Source organism: Lentinula edodes (genome assembly GCF_021015755.1).
Source record: "Lentinula edodes strain Le(Bin) 0899 ss11 chromosome Unknown C8R40scaffold_8, whole genome shotgun sequence".
Classification (NCBI taxonomy): Eukaryota; Fungi; Basidiomycota; class Agaricomycetes; order Agaricales; family Omphalotaceae; genus Lentinula; species Lentinula edodes.
In genome coordinates, this window is record NW_025764314.1 from 78,366 (window position 1) to 95,168 (window position 16,803).

At 47.5% G+C, this 16,803-nt stretch overlaps 5 protein-coding genes across 5 annotated transcripts; 2 read left to right on the forward strand and 3 right to left on the reverse strand.

Moving 5' to 3' along the window:
• Window positions 1-125: 125 nt before the first annotated feature.
• Window positions 126-1,083, forward strand: C8R40DRAFT_1039067 (ribosomal protein L18e/L15P; the record flags this gene model as incomplete). Its single annotated transcript, XM_046223797.1, has 5 exons — window positions 126-194; window positions 249-409; window positions 470-629; window positions 681-867; window positions 926-1,083. 5 exons carry the CDS (start codon window positions 126-128, stop codon window positions 1,081-1,083), a joined length of 735 nt encoding a protein of 244 aa, XP_046088883.1.
• A 53-nt stretch (window positions 1,084-1,136) lies between these two features.
• C8R40DRAFT_1039290 (PRP38 family-domain-containing protein) lies at window positions 1,137-2,180 on the reverse strand (the record flags this gene model as incomplete). Its single annotated transcript, XM_046223823.1, has 5 exons — window positions 1,137-1,528; window positions 1,588-1,703; window positions 1,772-1,928; window positions 2,000-2,075; window positions 2,127-2,180. 5 exons carry the CDS (start codon window positions 2,178-2,180, stop codon window positions 1,137-1,139), a joined length of 795 nt encoding a protein of 264 aa, XP_046088884.1.
• Window positions 2,181-3,175: 995 nt separating this feature from the next.
• Window positions 3,176-5,987, reverse strand: C8R40DRAFT_864657 (uncharacterized protein). The gene is made up of 10 exons (XM_046236487.1): window positions 5,554-5,987; window positions 5,085-5,415; window positions 4,864-5,025; window positions 4,691-4,805; window positions 4,576-4,636; window positions 4,219-4,519; window positions 3,935-4,167; window positions 3,760-3,883; window positions 3,540-3,707; window positions 3,176-3,485 (listed from the first exon to the last, which is right to left on the reverse strand). Exons 1-10 carry the CDS (start codon window positions 5,838-5,840, stop codon window positions 3,228-3,230), a joined length of 2,040 nt encoding a protein of 679 aa, XP_046088885.1. The 5' UTR covers window positions 5,841-5,987; the 3' UTR covers window positions 3,176-3,227.
• Window positions 5,988-6,295: 308 nt separating this feature from the next.
• C8R40DRAFT_1159288 (uncharacterized protein) lies at window positions 6,296-12,384 on the reverse strand (the record flags this gene model as incomplete). Its single annotated transcript, XM_046229860.1, has 15 exons — window positions 6,296-6,358; window positions 6,386-6,858; window positions 6,910-7,143; window positions 7,202-7,280; window positions 7,337-7,564; window positions 7,633-7,994; window positions 8,045-9,149; window positions 9,203-9,415; window positions 9,440-9,478; window positions 9,506-9,549; window positions 9,577-9,669; window positions 9,700-9,737; window positions 9,762-11,686; window positions 11,743-12,183; window positions 12,241-12,384. 15 exons carry the CDS (start codon window positions 12,382-12,384, stop codon window positions 6,296-6,298), a joined length of 5,481 nt encoding a protein of 1,826 aa, XP_046088886.1.
• Window positions 12,385-12,527: 143 nt separating this feature from the next.
• C8R40DRAFT_1092379 (uncharacterized protein) lies at window positions 12,528-14,259 on the forward strand. The gene is made up of 4 exons (XM_046227548.1): window positions 12,528-12,689; window positions 12,798-12,921; window positions 12,983-13,340; window positions 13,435-14,259. The coding sequence occupies exons 3-4, from the start codon at window positions 13,001-13,003 to the stop codon at window positions 13,965-13,967; spliced, it is 873 nt and encodes a 290-aa protein (XP_046088887.1). The 5' UTR covers window positions 12,528-12,689; window positions 12,798-12,921; window positions 12,983-13,000; the 3' UTR covers window positions 13,968-14,259.
• The last annotated feature ends 2,544 nt before the right edge of the window (window positions 14,260-16,803 follow it).

Genomic DNA, 16,803 nt, shown 5'->3' on the forward strand with positions numbered 1-16,803 from the left:
CGACCTATTTTATCGCTGTACGAAACGCGAAGAACTTCAAGATGGTCAATTCGGGGCAGATTCGGGCCGTTGGCTTTTGGCGCTAGAAATTCTTGGGCGCTAGCTCCAGTAGTTGTTGTTCTGCCATGTCTGCAGGTTCAAGGTCTCGGATTTCGCTGGCCAATTTAAGCCCAGCTCGCGGGTCTTTGCACAAAGTCAGCATTATATGATATCCGCTCTCTCCTAACCCTAAAAATTTGATTTGACAGCAAAAACGAGTTGGTAGGGGTCAAGGTTCAAATCACGGAGGAACTGCTGGCCGTGGCCACAACGGTCAAAATTCGCGTTCTGGAGCTGGAATTAAGCCTGGATTTGAAGGAGGTCAGACACCTATCACGAAGCTTTTCCCGAAGCGTGGTTTTGTCAACCAGTTCGTGTCAAGACTCTTCCTTTAATCCTGTATTTCTGACTTGACTTTCCTGCTTTCCAGAAACGAAAGGGTTTGGGCTCCTGTGAATCTCGAACGGATTCAACATTGGATCAACTTAGGCAGATTATCTTGTTCGCCTGAAAACCCCATCACAGCTCGCGAACTGCTGCTGAGTGGCTGCGTCCACGACGCTCATGACGGAATCAAGATTCTTGGCGATGTGCGATACATCAATTCTTTTACACCTTGGTATCTCAATTCACATTTCCAGGGCGCCGAGTTTTTAACCTCCAAAATATACATCACACCTTCTAGAGCATCAAAAAGCGCAATCAGAGCCATTGAGGATGGTGGAGGTCAAGTTGTCTGCAAATATTATAATCCTCTTGCTTTGCAGGATTGTGTTAAGGGCCGCACAGATCGTATTGCCGCTGCTCCTACACGGCGTCAGGACATCAGTAAGCAATTGAGCCCTGTTTTTTCTCTTTGTTCTTGACGACATTCTTTTTCCCAAAGTGTGGTACAGTAAATACCAAAACCGAGGTTTTCTCTCACCAGACTTGCTCAAAAAGCTCGACGACGCGCCCTTTGTGGAAGAACGGTGGAAATTACTTTCCCGACAACTGGGTAAATGGCGGAAACAGGAATTTGACGTGGAGAAGAAGAAGAAATGATAGCGTCAAGTGCATACATATACTGCTCTAATCCATGGAAGTCATTTGTCAAGTCAAGTTGGTAGATCAGTTTCCATACGATCAGGTGAAATGCTTCGACTGCGTGAACGGAAGGATGTCACGGAGCCCGACCGGGAACGAGAACGCGACCGACTGCGAGAAATATATCGTGACTCTTCGTTTAAGGAAGAACTCCTGCTCCTATTCCTAGTTGGGCTTCTAACCAAGCTCTTGCTCCTACTTCTGCTGCGACTCCTACTCCTGTTACTTTCATCGTCACTTCTCCCCTCCAACGCGTCCAAGAGACGACTCTTACGAGGTCCGATATCATTATTCTCTTCCAGAACTTGACGTTTGATGAGACGAGGCATAATTATATCGCACACGCGTTCTTCGGTTAGAAGGGAGTCCACGTATTCGTCGATGAATGTCAGCGTGTATCCGGCTTAAAACCAATAAAGATCAGTTTGAAGAGTTTCCAAACAATAGATATTATCAGCGCACCCATATTTCGCAACCGCAGTTTCCGATAATCTTTAAGTAGGGGTTCCAGCAGTTCATACACTTCTACAGCTCGAAATGTCATCCTTATATAGATCGCGGCTAATGCCCTCAAATATCTGTTTGCAAAATACGATCAGCCAGATCAGGCAAGAAAATAGGAAAGCAAAAACTGATAATTACTCACTTGAATTCCTCTGCACGAAGATACTCTATCAATATTTCCTTCTCTGGTTGAATCTGCAGCAGTTTCAACAGTAAACACATAAACTCTGTCGGACGCTGGTTCCCGTATACGCCTCCAATCCATTTGAGCTCCAAAGCTTTGTCAATGAGACTCTCCGCTATAGTTGAGATAGAGTGAAAGTCGATTGAACAAAAAAAAACAAGACCGCGGCTGTCAGAAAAAACTGACCAGTCAAGGCGAAGCAATGTTCTTTCCAATAATTGGATTCGTAGATACGATTACGGACGACAGTTTCAACTAGATACTGCGAAAATGAGAGACTAATGCTACTCTGAACTGATTAAATACTGCGCACCTGGGGATTCTGTCCATGAATGGCTTTGGCACCACTGACAGTAGTGTTGGCCATGAAAGGAAATGTTAAGTGCCTATGCACTGCCACTGAAGACCTTCAATTCACAACTACGACAAGTGTGTTATAACAACAACGCAGATCTGCAATAGAAAAAGAGATTTTAACTAGTATACGTAGTCAATTGTACAAAATTTGCACTACTAATGTAACGTCTGAACAGGCGACTCATCATCGAAAATACCGAAGGTAAATGGTGGTCCGGGCGATTTCAGGCGATTTCCTTCTGAGGGAATTTTATAGTTCCCCCAACACACAATAAAAAGTGTGCTCTCTTCAAAATTCCCTCTGATGGTAACTATGACGTTTGCGGTGTGCATCCGATGATTGATTTACCGAAAACCAGAATTGAGCTGAGAATTCATGATCATTCGACATAAAGCCATCCGATCCAATACGCGAATGATCATGAAGAACGAGCTAAAGAGACCGTTGGGACAGTTTTCATTGGTGACCCAAGCGCGTTCATGCGAGGCAGGCGGATTTTCAGGGAAGGTGTGGCAGGGGTCGAGTTTGAAGTGCCTGGAGTTGGATTGGAGCTAGGAATTGTAGACAGGGAAGATACAGAGGTCGAAGAAGGCACAGATTTAGCGGCCCGGGCTTTGGATTGTCGTTGCTCCTTTGCTTTGTTATTTCGCTCAGAACGATCGATATATGGTGCCTCGTCGTCTCTGTCCTTGCGCTTCCTCCCTCTTTTTGGCGCTGGGGCGAGCGATTCGTTTTCTTGCTTCACGCCGGCACCCCCAGCTCCAGGCTCTGCAGCAACCAAAATCTTCTTTCTGCCACGTTTTTTGAGAGGTTTCGCAGTAGCGGAAACTGACACGGGGACGTCAGGCTCAAGAGTTGCAGGACCGCTACTGAACAGTAGAGAACTGTGATCAGGCTCTTCAAGCTGAACAATATATGGACCAGGTCAGGTGTGCATCTATTTTCATAATTAGACATAGTAACCAACCTTGACACGGATTCTGGGAGGTTTGGACGACGACGCAGCCGGAGGAGCAGAGACATTTTCGAGTTCATCTCCACTTCTTCTTGACTGTTTTATAGCGTAAATTCAAAGAAGATAGAGACAGGCCTGTGGATACACACCCTATCCGCAGCCTTGCTTCTGGAACGTAATCCTCGAGCACCATTTTCCGTCTGCGTGTTGTTTGGATTGCTTGTATTAGCTCTCTGACGTTTTGAGGTAGAAGGTATGATAGAAAGGGTTTCAATAGGTGGAACCATGGAGTCGGCGACGACAGGTGCTGAAGAAGTGGATGCCGTAGATTCTGCTGCCAATGCTTTATTTGAGGCGCGCTATTGAGTTTATAAGCATTCCGTCTGGTGAGTTTCAATTGAGCCCCAGGTTACCTTCGCGGTAGGAGTAGACTTCGAAGTCTGCACTAACTTCGATGAGGGTTGCGACAGAAAGACAGGGGAATCAACAATCATTGTCTGTTCACTCTGCCGGAAGCTCGAGCCGTTCCCGTAAACAGAAGAAGGATCAAGATGGAGACCTCGTTTGAAGTCCCAGAGCATCTAGAATTAGAATTAGATATGCTAGATGTTCGAAGCATCGATATTTACTGACCTGTGCGACTTCTAAATCTGATTGCAGTGAGGAGCCCGTTGGAGGCGAGGGAGGGTGTGTAGGCTCTTCGTCTTCCAATGAGCTTAGAGAGGTCAAAGGAGAGGATGAGCGGGAATCCGCATCTCTATAAAGATGTCAAGATATACATTGTATAATAAGAAGGACGAATGCGCACTGCCCGCCACCGGTCTTGCTGATCTTATTCCAAAAATCCAATAGGATGATGCGTTCTGGGACCCGATAACGGCGTCCGTTGATGAGCACTTCATCAACATTGACCTTGGGTTGGATATTGAGAAGTTTGACAGTTTGTGGTTCAACAACCTCAATATTGCCATTATTGTGTTGTCCTGGCTTTGTAACTTCTATAGGCGTGGCATTCTGTTTCGGTATACGATGTTTGGGAGCCTGGAAAATTTTATCGTCAGAGGTTCGAGCCCGCATTTTTGCGTGATTTACAATGATCTGCTCCGCATGATTAGGACACATCCATTTCTTGGAAAACGAAGGCATGGTGGGGAGGGGTGGGTCGAGACAATCAAGATGCCAATGAAGGTCGCAATAATCGCATGAGATGATATTTTTCCACATTTCGTATTGTTCGCCTTTGACGGTTGCTTTTCGGGCACGCTTCATGGGTGGAGGAGCAGCCGCAATTGATTCTGGTAGAGCAGAAGTTCCGCATCGGAAACAAAGAACGGGCTGCCCGTTACGGTCACGTAATCGATGGGCATCACGATCCTCAAGCTGGCCATGTCGGCTGGACAGTAGAAAGTCGTAAGCAAAGACTAGTAAAGAAGCAAAAAGTGGTTTCACTTGAGGCGAGGAGGTTTTATCTCCGAAATATCGACATAGTTTCCTCGATCGCTTGTTCCAACTGAGCGTACGTGTCAGACAGACAGCAAGAGTTGTTTAATAAAAGGGAACGAACCATCCTTGAAGAAATTTCGGATGTCATCGGGTAATTGATATTCAGTGGGGATTGAGACATCCACAGATTGAATCAGTGGCGCTAAGAGTCCAGGAGGGTGCTTGCGTGGCGGGTGCTGCATGAAGGCATTCAAAATTATAAGCCGGAGTAAGTGAAGAGGTGAACCCTCTAACCTTGGGTCCTGTGCAAGCTGGACAGAACCATCTGCTATCTCCATCGTCAATAGATTCCATGGGAGGATCCAAGCACCATAGGTGAAAAGCTCGTGGACAACCGTCACAATAAACTAGTGCGCCTTGTGAACGACAAGCAGAGCAATGGTCGTTATTGTTGAGCTGCAAGATGTGACTATGTGTGAGAATTTTGTCGCGGGGAGAAGGTGCATAAGACGCACCAGATCAACCTGGGGCTCAGGAGAACGCAGAGACACCGTCTGTGGCTCTTCCTTGACCCTCACAGGTACCTCGACTTCCCTTCCTTTGCCCTTGTCCTTCTTCTTCCCTCTGGTACTCATGGTTTGGGATGTTTGTGATTGATCCAAGATGTTTTGTGAAGAATCAGAATGTGATATCGACGGCTCATCGTCTATAATCATGGTTACATCTGAATCGTCCGCTGAAGGAGGCTGTGAGCCACTCGCGCCCTCAGGATTAGCGACAAGCTCCACAGCGTTAGATGAGCCATTCTGATTCCTGGCTGATGCACGCTGAGCACGACCAGAGGATCTTCTGAACGTGAGTGACATTGAAACCATACCACAACAAAAAGCGAAGAATCAAAGTGCGGAGAACATATCAATTAGAAGAGAAACGTCCGTCAGACAAAAGGCTAGGCAACGGGAGAAAAAAACGACAAGAACACACCCTTTATCCATTTTGGCACGCTTGCTTTTCCTGGAATCCTGTCCAATCCAGGTGCCATGCATTGCGCCAGAATAAGTAGTACCTGGATCTGAAGCGGGCAAATAGGAATAAATCACAGAGTCCTTTCGCGGATCTCGTTTAGCTAAAGGATTTTGAACAGCAGCCAGAGAGGGAGGACCGGGGAGAATCTCCGTAGCATAAGTTGAATCACCCTCAAGGTGGGCTGGCTGATATGCAGGGACACTTGGCAAAAGATAGGCGGGGATCGTGCTGGTCATTGAGGCCATTCCAAAAAGCCGAAAGTCAGAATAGCCCCGTCAGAGAAAGATAAGGAAACAAGCAACGGAAACACTGGGAACCGAGTGTCAAGCTCGATGGTGGTCAATCAGAAAGGGCATTTTTTACTATTTCAATGTCACAACACAATGTTCTACATGAACAGGAAAGACGATGCTCTACAACCTTATAATTAGACCCTTCTTTGATTATGCAAATCTTTTTCCACTCATTTAAAAACCATTCCTCAATTTGATTGCAGCGTTGACAATAATTGCGTATGAATTATGTTGGAATTGCAAGAAAGAACGATGCAAAGATGTGCAAGAGAAGTCAGAACAGTGGATAACAAAAGGACTAGCCAAAATACAGCTGGTAAGGGTATGAAAAGTATTGACCGAGAATGAAGAAAATCCGATTTAAGCAACATTTACCAGAAGCACGGCAAGAATAATCATAGCATGAGTTATTGAACTAGGGATGAGTAAAGTTTATTTTCCAGCTGCCTACGGAACTCGTTAGTGGAAACCTGTAGGAAGGAGACCGACGAACGCACCACATAGCCATTCAGGACACGATTTGAATGATGAGACGATAGGCTGTGAGCCTGTGAGGTACGATAAGAGCGAGATGAAGAGGTGAGCGTCGAACTATGTGTCGAGGTATTTGGTGTAGTTAGCACATTGCCCGTCGTCCTCGATGAACGCGCAGTAAGAGGAGTGGGAGCGCCGATGAGAGATTTTTTCGGGGTCTCCATCAATTCCTTCTTACGTCCACTTAGAGTGGATGAGGACAGTGTACTCTTGCTAGAGGACGGTGGAGGTTTTGGTTTACGGCCGGCCGTGATAAAAGGATGACGCAAGGCAGCCTGAGGTTTGATACGGCGCTCCGGATCCCAAACAAGACACTTCGCAATGAAATCAATGAAATCTTCATCGTTGCAACGCAAGACTTGGGCAAGAGTTTTGGTACCAGGTCGACGTCGGCGGCCTTTCGAATTTATCACCGCACGAGGAGCGCCGTTAGTTTCTGTGGAAATGTCGGTCTGATGAACAAACACAACCAATGGCGGCAACTAACCGAAGAAGAGCTTTTTGCGAGAGCTACGATTAACGAATTCCTTATCCGGAACGCCAAGAACCTCCATGATACAGGAAAGTTGCTCTTGCTCATTTTCGCCAGGGAATATTGGATAGCCTGTATAGAGTTCCGCAAGAATACACCCTAAGCTCCACATGTCGATGGCCATGTGGTAGTTCATGCCTAGAATAACTTCCGGCGAACGATAGAACCGACTTTGGATGTAAGTGTAGACTACACAAAGCATGCACGGTCAGAGGAGCAATTGAACTAAACGCACTGCGAAACCTACTTTTCTCGTGTTCCAGACAACTGCTACCAAAATCTATCACTTTAATGGCACTCTTTGCAGGGTGACGTAGTAGAACGTTCTAGGATCGGCATGATTAGAATGTTCAGTAATTTGTGGTGGTAGCATAGCACTCACTTCGGGTTTGAGATCGCAGTGAACAATGCGATGGTGGCGCATGAGAGTCAGCGACATTAACATTTGACTCGTGAAACGTCGTATAAGTGCTGTAGTGAAGCCTACAAAGCCGTTTGCCTTGATAAGTTCGTAAAGATTGATACTTAGTAGTTCCATCGCGATACACAGATGATTTCGGAAGTAGAAGTGTTCTGTCATTTTGATGACATGGTGTTTCTCTTCTGCATCCTATATGCCAGAAGCTACATATCAGAACACGCCCAAGTCGACCATGCCATGACCGTTATGTCACATACCCATTTACGAAGATTGTCCAAGATTTTAATTTCTACGAGAGCTTGGTGATGAAATCTTTTCTTGTTGCGGATTATCTTGATAGCGACTGATTCTCCGGTACAATAGTCCCTGCAGTGAAGAACCTGCCCAAATGAACCTTTTCCTAGAGTGTCAATGACTTCATATCGATATGCGAGATGATCATGGTTGACCACTAGATAATCTCCACGATCATCATCATAACCATAATTGTTGGTCGTGTGGTCCAGGGAAGCGTCATGTTTCTTGCTGCGAGCACCGATATAATACACATTGGGATAATCCTGGATCTCCGTTCGTTCAAAATCGCATAGGTATTGATCTTGGCTACTTTTCAAGACCGCTAAAAGGCAATTAGATGATCAATCATGTGTATTCATGGAAAGTACTTACCTGGAGGTGTCTTAGGGCTAGTAGGTGGAATCGGTTCAGGAAATTTCAAAAGTTTGTCAAGCTCTTCCTGCGTGGCACCAGCTTGCAGTTTGTGAGACTGTTGTCGCTTGATATATTGTAGCATTTCTTCATCGCCGGCTTGTTCCTCTTCATCTACCGAGCTCGGAGCGGGTGAAGGCGTGGTCAATGACTGCCTACTAGATGTCGGAGTGGCAGCAGGAGCAACGCTTTGTGAGCTGCTCGCGTGCGAAGAACGAGCAGATGACAAAGAAATCTTTGGACTGAGCAGTTTGAGCCCTCTTGATGGGGAAAGAGCGGAAAACCGGTGGTGAGAAGTCGAAGTCTCGTTCATCGCTGTTGTACTAGTGTTAGCAGCTGTTGACATTGAAGCCACAGAGCCAGTTGAAGCCTTCCGCAGACCAAATGATATCGACTCTCTATTGCTTTTTCGTGGAAGGATACTTCCAGAGGTTGACGTGCTAATAGAAACTTGCCGCGGTACCCGAGAAGTAGAGGTATTGGCAGCTGCTGAAGGAGAGTTCCTAGTGGAAGCAGTCTTCGAGGTCATTTTCGGAGTCGGCCCATCGCCATTCTCAATTACCCCGAATTCATTAGTAGATTGACTGGCAGTTGGAGACGGATTCGTAGAAGAAACCAGTCCGCTCGCACGGCGAGTCGTATTACCACTTTTCAATGGAGGCGAAATAGCAGATGTGCGACTTGAGATGCGAGGAATTTTCGTGGGGGTTTCTTTAGGATTTCCTGAAACAGTGTTCATCAATGTGGACGGTGGCGGCTCCTTGTTCTCCTTAGTAGTCGCTGTTATTGTTCCAACAGACGGCGAACCAGCAATGGTCGGCAGCTGGTTACGTGTGCGAAGGGAGGTATCTGAGAGCTTTTGCATAGAGCTAGCAGTCTGAGACGTGGCTCGAGACGAAGTCGAGGCAACACGCGAAATACTGGAAGCAGTCGGAGCAGTGGCAGTTGTACCAGGAGCCTTTAGTCGTGCTACTCTTTGAGCCGTTGCAGGCTCTAAAGCAGACATTTGCATAGGTGGCAAAGCCGGAGGAGAGCGTGGCTTTTTGGGATCAGCCGCTGAAAGAGTCTGTAGAGTGAAGATGAGATGATGTAATGTAGAGCGCAACATAGGGTATTTACTTTTCCGCGTTTGCGTCCCATAAGCACAGATATCCTTCCCTCTTTATCTTCTCTCTTTTGCCTCTCCTTGTCTACTCGAACAGCCTCCCTCTCTGACTCCTTGGCAGCATCTCTCACTTTTTGTAATTCTCTCGCAACCTCCTTTGAAGAATCGCCATGCAGACTCTTCCTCGAGCTAGATTTCAGAAGGGACCCTAAGCTCAGAACAGATGACTTTTTATGCGCAGATCCGGGGACTAAGGTGGATTGAGTGGCATAATCCGGCATCGGAGAGGTCTGCTTTGTTCGCGGGTGTGTTGTGACCGCAGAGTCAATCGGGGATGTTGCTGAGATGGTATTGGAAGGTACTTGAATTGAGTGAGAAGATGACCGACGGAAGAAAGGAATCGAAGAAGGTGTAAGCCGCTTAGACTGATTGCGATGAATAGACGAGGAAGGGCTCAAAGGACCAGCATAGGTTTGAGGAGCTGAGAGGCCAGCATAAGTATGGCTCGTACTTGCACTAGAGTTGGTGCCAGCTCTACTCGAAACAGCACTCCGATCTGGAGTCTTTGATAACGAGGGAGTGTTAGCAGTAGATGCAACGGCTGGGGTACGTACAGACCCGACAGATGAGAGAGATGTCAATGAAGCGGCGGATCCCATTGCGTCAGGATGCCTTGGGGACCAAGGACTCTTAGCTGGAACAACAGATGGGGAGAGAGCTTGCTCTTTCGACGTCGACTTGCGCAACTGAGAAGGGTGCGATTGAGATTGCTGGCTGTTAAATGCAACAGCTTGTGAGCTTACCGGGAATCCTGAAGATTTAGAAGAAGGAGAGCCTGTCAATTTCAGATTCAAAGCATTGGAGAAACTCCATTTCTTCGAAGGTGTCTTCGGGACTGCAAGAGGAGGTTCGGACGCGGCAATAGGTTGACTCTGGCGACGATTGGACGTCTGTTTAGATGACCCTCCCGCATCATTTAAAGGAGCGACCTTCAAGGCCGCGCCGCGGTCGCTGTCGTGACTGTTACGCGGCTTGTCTTCCTGGATATGAGGAAAGGAGAGACTGACTGCAGTCGCTGGCGGTGTACGATATGTTGACAAATCTTTGGGGAGAGGTGGGACAGGAGGCACAATATCATCTTCATTTCCATCACCGTTAGAAGCAATGGAAGCAACGCGGTCCTTGAGAGAGTTTGCATCGCTGGAATGTATACTAGAGACGTCGCTGCCGGCACTATTCCTCCTGGTTTTGCTGACAGAATGTCGAACAGATGACATGGAAGTCATGCTCGTCGCTGCCGACATGGTCACAGAATCCCGAGAACTCGTGGTAGGGGTGCTAGTATTAGTTGCCGAAGAAGTGGAACCTCGTTTCGGTGTGAAACTGGATCGGGCACTTGCTGTCCCTGACTTCTTTGGGGTCTTCTCAACAGTGATGGAAGGAGCATATTTCAAAGGCTGTTCGTCGCTGCTAGGATTTGCACTTCCGATAGGCTCCACGTCGAGGTTAGGACCCATGATACCAAGGCCCAGACCAACGACCGAGCGTGACTCCTTCTCCTTGACACTGTTCGCGCTCTCCCGATGACTACTACCTCTACGCTTCACCCCACCGTCACTGGAAGAGCCTACACCTTCCCATTGAGTACCCGTTCCCGTCCTACTGGCCGGCGTACCGGGCCGACTTTGACTATGCGGACGTCCGAAACTACCAATGCTGGCACGCGCGCGAGCAGTCTTCCCAGACAATCCGTCTAATTTTCGCAAAGCTTCAGCAGTGGCCTCGTCACCCATCCCAGACCAGCCTTCTTGGGTACCTCGAAGAAGGGAGTGAGCCACGCTAGGCGACGGATGACCTAATTCCTTTGATGCGCTTAATGGAGGTGTATTGGGGCCGGCACCAGTATTCTTCAAGAAGTGTTGGATGGAGGAAGTTGATGGTGAAGGGGGCAGATGTGAGTAATCTGCTCCTGTAGTGGCGCGCTTGTTGTCTCCCATGTTAGAGGAAGATGAACTCAGTGAGGCATGCCGACTATGGGGCTTCAACTTCATACTGCTACTACTCATGGTCAGTCCAGAGCTCTCTCTACGTCGCTCTTTGCCCCGCCCATCACGCGATGAGGGCGGCGAGACAGTAGCCGTTACACTTCGGTGCTTGCGTGAAACGGGTTTCTCCTCCTTGGATCTATCTGTGGAGGAAACACGCCTGGTTACAAGTAACCCTGTTTGGTCCATCTCGAACTCGTCTGAAGATCGTTTCCTGGCCTTGCGCTGCTGCGGTTGTGAGAAGGCGCTTGGTGGAGGAGAATTGACAACAACGGCATCGACTGGAGCAGATGAAATGGAAAAGGCAGAGCTGAAAGTATCTGCAGGTGGCAGATCAGGTAGCCTTGGGACGGCTGTCGAAGGCTTTCGAGGGTAGAGAACTTCTTCTCCCCCGCTTTCTTCCGTCATCGACGGCCTCCCTCGTAGCCTATGGGTTGATTTGGCCTCTACCAACTATACAGAATCCAGGTCAGCTAGGTGCATTGAGATGTGGCAAATGGAAAATGCACTTCTTCCTTCTCAGACATTTCCCCATCCACTGCTTCAATAGTCCAAGGACTGTCCGGGACGTCCTGTTCATCATTCTCGTTGCCAGATGCTACTATCTGATAGTCTTCATTGTCATCCACACTTGCTGGAGTTCGTTCAGCTTGCTCATTCCGAGTCCACCTTGGTGTAGTGAGTTCGCCCACACCGACCAAACCGCGTCTGTCAATTGAAGAGGGATCTTTTGCCGGTGTATATGGTTCCTGTAAGGGCGACCGGTTGGGTGTTCGAATACTGAAAGCGCCACTTGTAGGTAGCGGAGGGACAGGTGAATCAGAAGGAGACTGGATCCCAAAGTAGTAAGGATCTAAAGAAGAAGTTGCCGAGCCAGCACGCGACTGAGGATAATCCGAATCTACAGGCTGTTCCTCTTCTGAAGGTGCAAGTTCAACATGGACACTGGGCTGTTGCAGACGTGATGAATAATGAAAGAAAGTAGACAATTAAGTAAAGAGAGGTACCTGTACGGCTGCTGCACGAAGGAAGACATCGGTATCCGAAGAAGGCTTATTTTGTTGCAATTCGTGGATGTCAAGAGCCGGCGGTCGATCCCTCTTCCTTTGCAAAGATTTGTTATGTGCGCGCGGCGACGGCGGAGTTGACATGGAAGGTAATAAAGAGAAAAAAGAGTGAAAGAATCAAAAAGAAGAAAAAGAAATTAATGGAGGCCTTCAGTGTCAGCGATGGTGGAACCTTGGTGGAATTGTGTTCCCCTCACAAGCCAAAGCGGCATGGAGTTTGTGCAGAACAAACAAGTTGAGTGATTGCCGTGAATTCGCCGAAAGGCCTCGAGGCCGGGCTCGGTCCATTTTTCGGACTTGATTCTGTTTTGTCATTTTCTGGGCCAGAAAATAATGAGGTTTTGTACCTAAAGACTCAGATATATCTATGCCTGGCTTAGATCTTCAACGTAGGTCAATATCTCCCAATGCGAGGCTTCAGACACGGAGAAAGTGATACATGAGGCTCAAGCATGTTCAGAGCCTGCATAGAAGCTGATCTTCTCTCTCTCCAACAGTCACTGTTCCAAGCCACTTAACCGCGTTCTGCTTTGGATCACTTGTTTCAATCCCCCCCTCCACAACCATCCTATCTTTGCCTTTTTAAGTTCCCTCTTCAACCTCGTCGTTTTCACTGGTTAGGTAAGTACTAGAAATGTTCTGTCATGTGGCAGGCTAAATTCAGCTTCTTGTTTGTCGCTAGATCATCCCCTTCTCTTCCATGGCCGCTGTCGTCTCGGATAGTACTGATATCGATACTACCACCATGGATCCCTCTGTTCACTACCCTCTCCTAAACACACACCCTCTCACATACTCTACGATGCCCATGCATATGTATCCTCTTACGCCTAGCTCACAACGTACCTTTCATGCCAAACGTAGGCAGGTCAAGAATGCTTGCACCAACTGTCAGAAAGCTTGCAAGAAATGCGATGATGCTCGACCTTGTCTACGTTGCATCAAGTATGGAATTCCATCTGAATGCATAGATTCTCAGCGAAAGGAACGCAAAAAAGGCGTCAAAAGAGGGCCTTATAATAAGAAGCGCGATTGCAAAGGTATGTATCTTTTTCCTATCTTTCCTTATTCTTCGCCACATTTCTATGAGTGAGCAATCAAAGAATGACATTCTGATTTCTGGAGATCGCGCAGGTAACGGCAGCGTCGGAAATTTCGATGCGCCTCCTCACCAACAGGAGGTGATGCCGATTACCAATGGTGAAGGACCTGATAATCCATCGTCATCTTTTCATCCAGCCTTGGGCCTTCATTATGTGGGTCCGGCCACCACATACACTGGCACAACGTATATCAATCAATATTCTCTTCCTCCACCTTTACCTCCTCCACTTGTGAAGCCACCGGAGCGCAGGGAGGAACCTCTTCCTTCTCTGCATCCGACTTCACGCCATATCCATTCGCAGCTCTATGCTGTTTACCCATCGCAATTGCCACAAGCTTTGTCAGGCCAGGAATATCCGTCGCCGCCTACCAGTTACTATCAAGGGGGACCTAGTAGGCCCGCATATCACCACGTCGGACAATACCCATCATATGCAGTTCACGTTCGTGCAGATCCGCACCAACAGCACCTGATGACACAACCCAGCTATCCTTACATGGCTGTAGCATATGGCAAGCCTGAGGGTGAGACATACCTTGAGGGTCAAGGGGGTGGGAAATAAATAGTCTTCCGTCAAGTTGTCGTTATCTTTGCTCTTTCTTGCTTGAACGAACAGTGCTGTACATACTCATATCATTTTGACTACTACGTACCCTACCTCTGCTATCTGTAACTTGTCTTGTTTATCGTGGGGATGATTACTCTGGTTTCCTGTATGATCTTTACTTACTCTGGATTCGCAACGAACGAATGTATCTTGTTCATTTTTCGAATATCTCTGCTCATTGGAATATACTCGTCGGGGAGACTATCATATATTAGAAGCGAAAGTACGTACCGATCTTATGGAATTGGAAATCTCCTTTCAAGTGGTGATTATGTGAGTCCTGTCTACTACATAGCAAATACTTTGGCTTCTCAACGAGACGCGTCGCGTCGCGTTGATCGTGCAGTGCGCGCTTATTTACCAAGTCGAAGAAAGAAATTGCCTCCATTTTCATTCCGATCGCCCGTTATTCGATTTGAATTTTGATGAGGGCTATGAAATGATTCAGATTCGAGCTCAGCGATCCGTAAATTAGAGCCAGAAACAGTCGAAAATTTGCCGTGGTTTGGTCAAATATTTTGAACGAAATGTGTACATATAAAGAACATCATGGTCCCCATAATTGGAGGACTCTCCGTCCGAGTATAATGGAGCCGGGAATATAGGTGACACAGTGACAAACCTGGATTTTCGATTTTTGGTCAATCCACAGCGTTCCAAATGCGGGGGACGTTCGATAGATCTTTGCTACTAGGAAAGATAACTCAACAAGTATTCCAAAGGATATATAATACCTTAACAAACTTTGAGGAGCACCACGCAAAGCGATATATATGAGCAATCCAGCTTCCTGAATCCACTTATCTAGTCACAGTACAACGTTCATTACGGCTGTTCGCCGTTGCTTTACCTCGCCGACACAATACCGCACGGCCTTCAGTAATTAAAGATACTTTGACTCAAGCATGCTCATCTTGAGCTTGGAATTATTCATAACTAGGAGAACATGAGCTTCAAACGTCCAAGAAGGAAAAAGGGTAGAAGACGGAGGTCGTCTTAGTACGTGCTTACCTGGCTTGCTGCTATGTGTGTTTAACCTGTCTTTTAACAGCTTGTTCTACTCGACGGTATTCAGCATTATCGTTCCGAGCTCCACGCTCCAACTTTGTCTGCGAAGGATCTTTGTCGGCCGAGAGACACCTCGCGGCTTTGACGAACGACACCAAAAATGTTCCCTACAGAGATACCACACTACCGTCATTCCTATCCAGAAACTCAACGTCCCCAGCATCGTCCCTTTGCCTCTACTTCATTCACGGGGCGGTTGCGATGAGCAGAAAGATGATCAACTCATTGCAGCACCAAGAAAAAACGCAACGGAGATGTGAAGAATGGGCCATTCCTCGCATGGTACTCCAGAGACTAGCTCTTCCCCATTGTTTGAAGGCACATGTGGTATAGAACATTAGAAAGCCTAGGTGCGAATAATCAATGCCTATCTCTTACCAGGCTAAACGAAGACGCAACGTCTTGGTCCTAGATCAGCCCTTCATCATTGGTAAGGACACAACATGGAGAAGCCGCCAGGATGCGTTGCTGAACAAGCCATAACAATTGGGAAACACGCACGACATAGGGCGCAGCAAGGCTGTCAGGACATGAACCACATATCAGTTCATTGTCATTGGCAAGCACACGATATACCGAAGTCACCATGCTGAGTCGGATGGCCAAGCCGTCATTATTGGGAAAGACATAAGACGGTAGAGAGCTGTGGAATTATATGTTATAGAAAAGTCCTTCGCCTTCAACGAACAGACAAGATGGCGAAGCCACCAGACTGTGGATCGGAAATGAATGCTTCACCATACAAACCAACATCTGAAGGCAAGAGGACATAGACCAACATCAATCCCCAGACGTTGTGCTCTAGGCTTTCTGCAGGTGCCTCCGTCCAACAGTCTCACCCCTCCGCGCTATCCTCATTCCCTCCCCGCATAGGACACTCCGAATGCGTAAGGACATAGGCCGGATATCAATTCTTGGTCAATGCAAAACGTGGAGTAAGCTTTCCGCAGGTGCCTCTACCCAACAGCGTCACCATCCGCGCGATCCTCATGCCCCGCCCGCGATCCTCATTCCCTGGACACATAGCGCACTCCGGAAGCGTAAAGGCATAGGACATATCAATGCCTCGAACTGCGTGAAAGATGGAGTAGGCTCTCCATCCACGGCACGTCCATGATTCAACAGCGTCACCCTCCACTCACTCTGAAGTTTCCACTATTCCCGTTCTTGCACAAACAATAAAGCCAGCATGCAGCGCATGAGACGCAAAAAGGAGAACATGATTGTGGAGGCTGGTGAGTTGAAAGAATAATCCTGGACCAGGTACACAGGTTTCAACGGGATCCGAGCTGAGCAACTCGTCGTCGGGATTACCCCCTGGACATTAATTGACGTCCTCTGCCAAAGATCCTTGGGACACACAGATGATGATGTGGCCTGCGTGTTCTCAGCGACAATGTCCAGGAATGTTCGATTTAATATCGGGTAGGATTTTGAGGTCCAATCTGTAGAGTCAACCTGCACCAGTCCACAAATTCTCGAAAGGCGTACGAAATGTTTTGCTTCTCCAAGGCGGCGACAGCCATGGAACCCGTATAGATATCAAACAGTTCGTTTTAGTAACCAGCCTCGTTTGTTCCCTAAATGAATTTTTTTGTAAGGTTTAGAGCCTCGAAATTCAGCAGGCTGCACATCGTCGAGACATTAGAGTGGACTCGAGGGAGTGAATGTTGACAAAAAAATCTTCATGTACGTGGCCCACAATTTATATGCAGATCACGAC

Coding starts and splice junctions, on each gene's coding strand:
- C8R40DRAFT_864657 (XM_046236487.1), bottom strand. CDS start 5,840: ATGGCCTCAATGACCAGCACGATCCCCGCCTATCTTTTGCCAAGTGTC. Junction 4,520..4,575: donor ATAAAACCTCCTCGCCTCAA/GTGAAACCACTT, acceptor TCTACTGTCCAG/CCGACATGGCCAGCTTGAGG. Junction 3,884..3,934: donor AGCAAGACCGGTGGCGGGCA/GTGCGCATTCGT, acceptor ACATCTTTATAG/AGATGCGGATTCCCGCTCAT.
- C8R40DRAFT_1092379 (XM_046227548.1), top strand. CDS start 13,001: ATGGCCGCTGTCGTCTCGGATAGTACTGATATCGATACTACCACCATG. Junction 13,341..13,434: donor TAAGAAGCGCGATTGCAAAG/GTATGTATCTTT, acceptor GAGATCGCGCAG/GTAACGGCAGCGTCGGAAAT.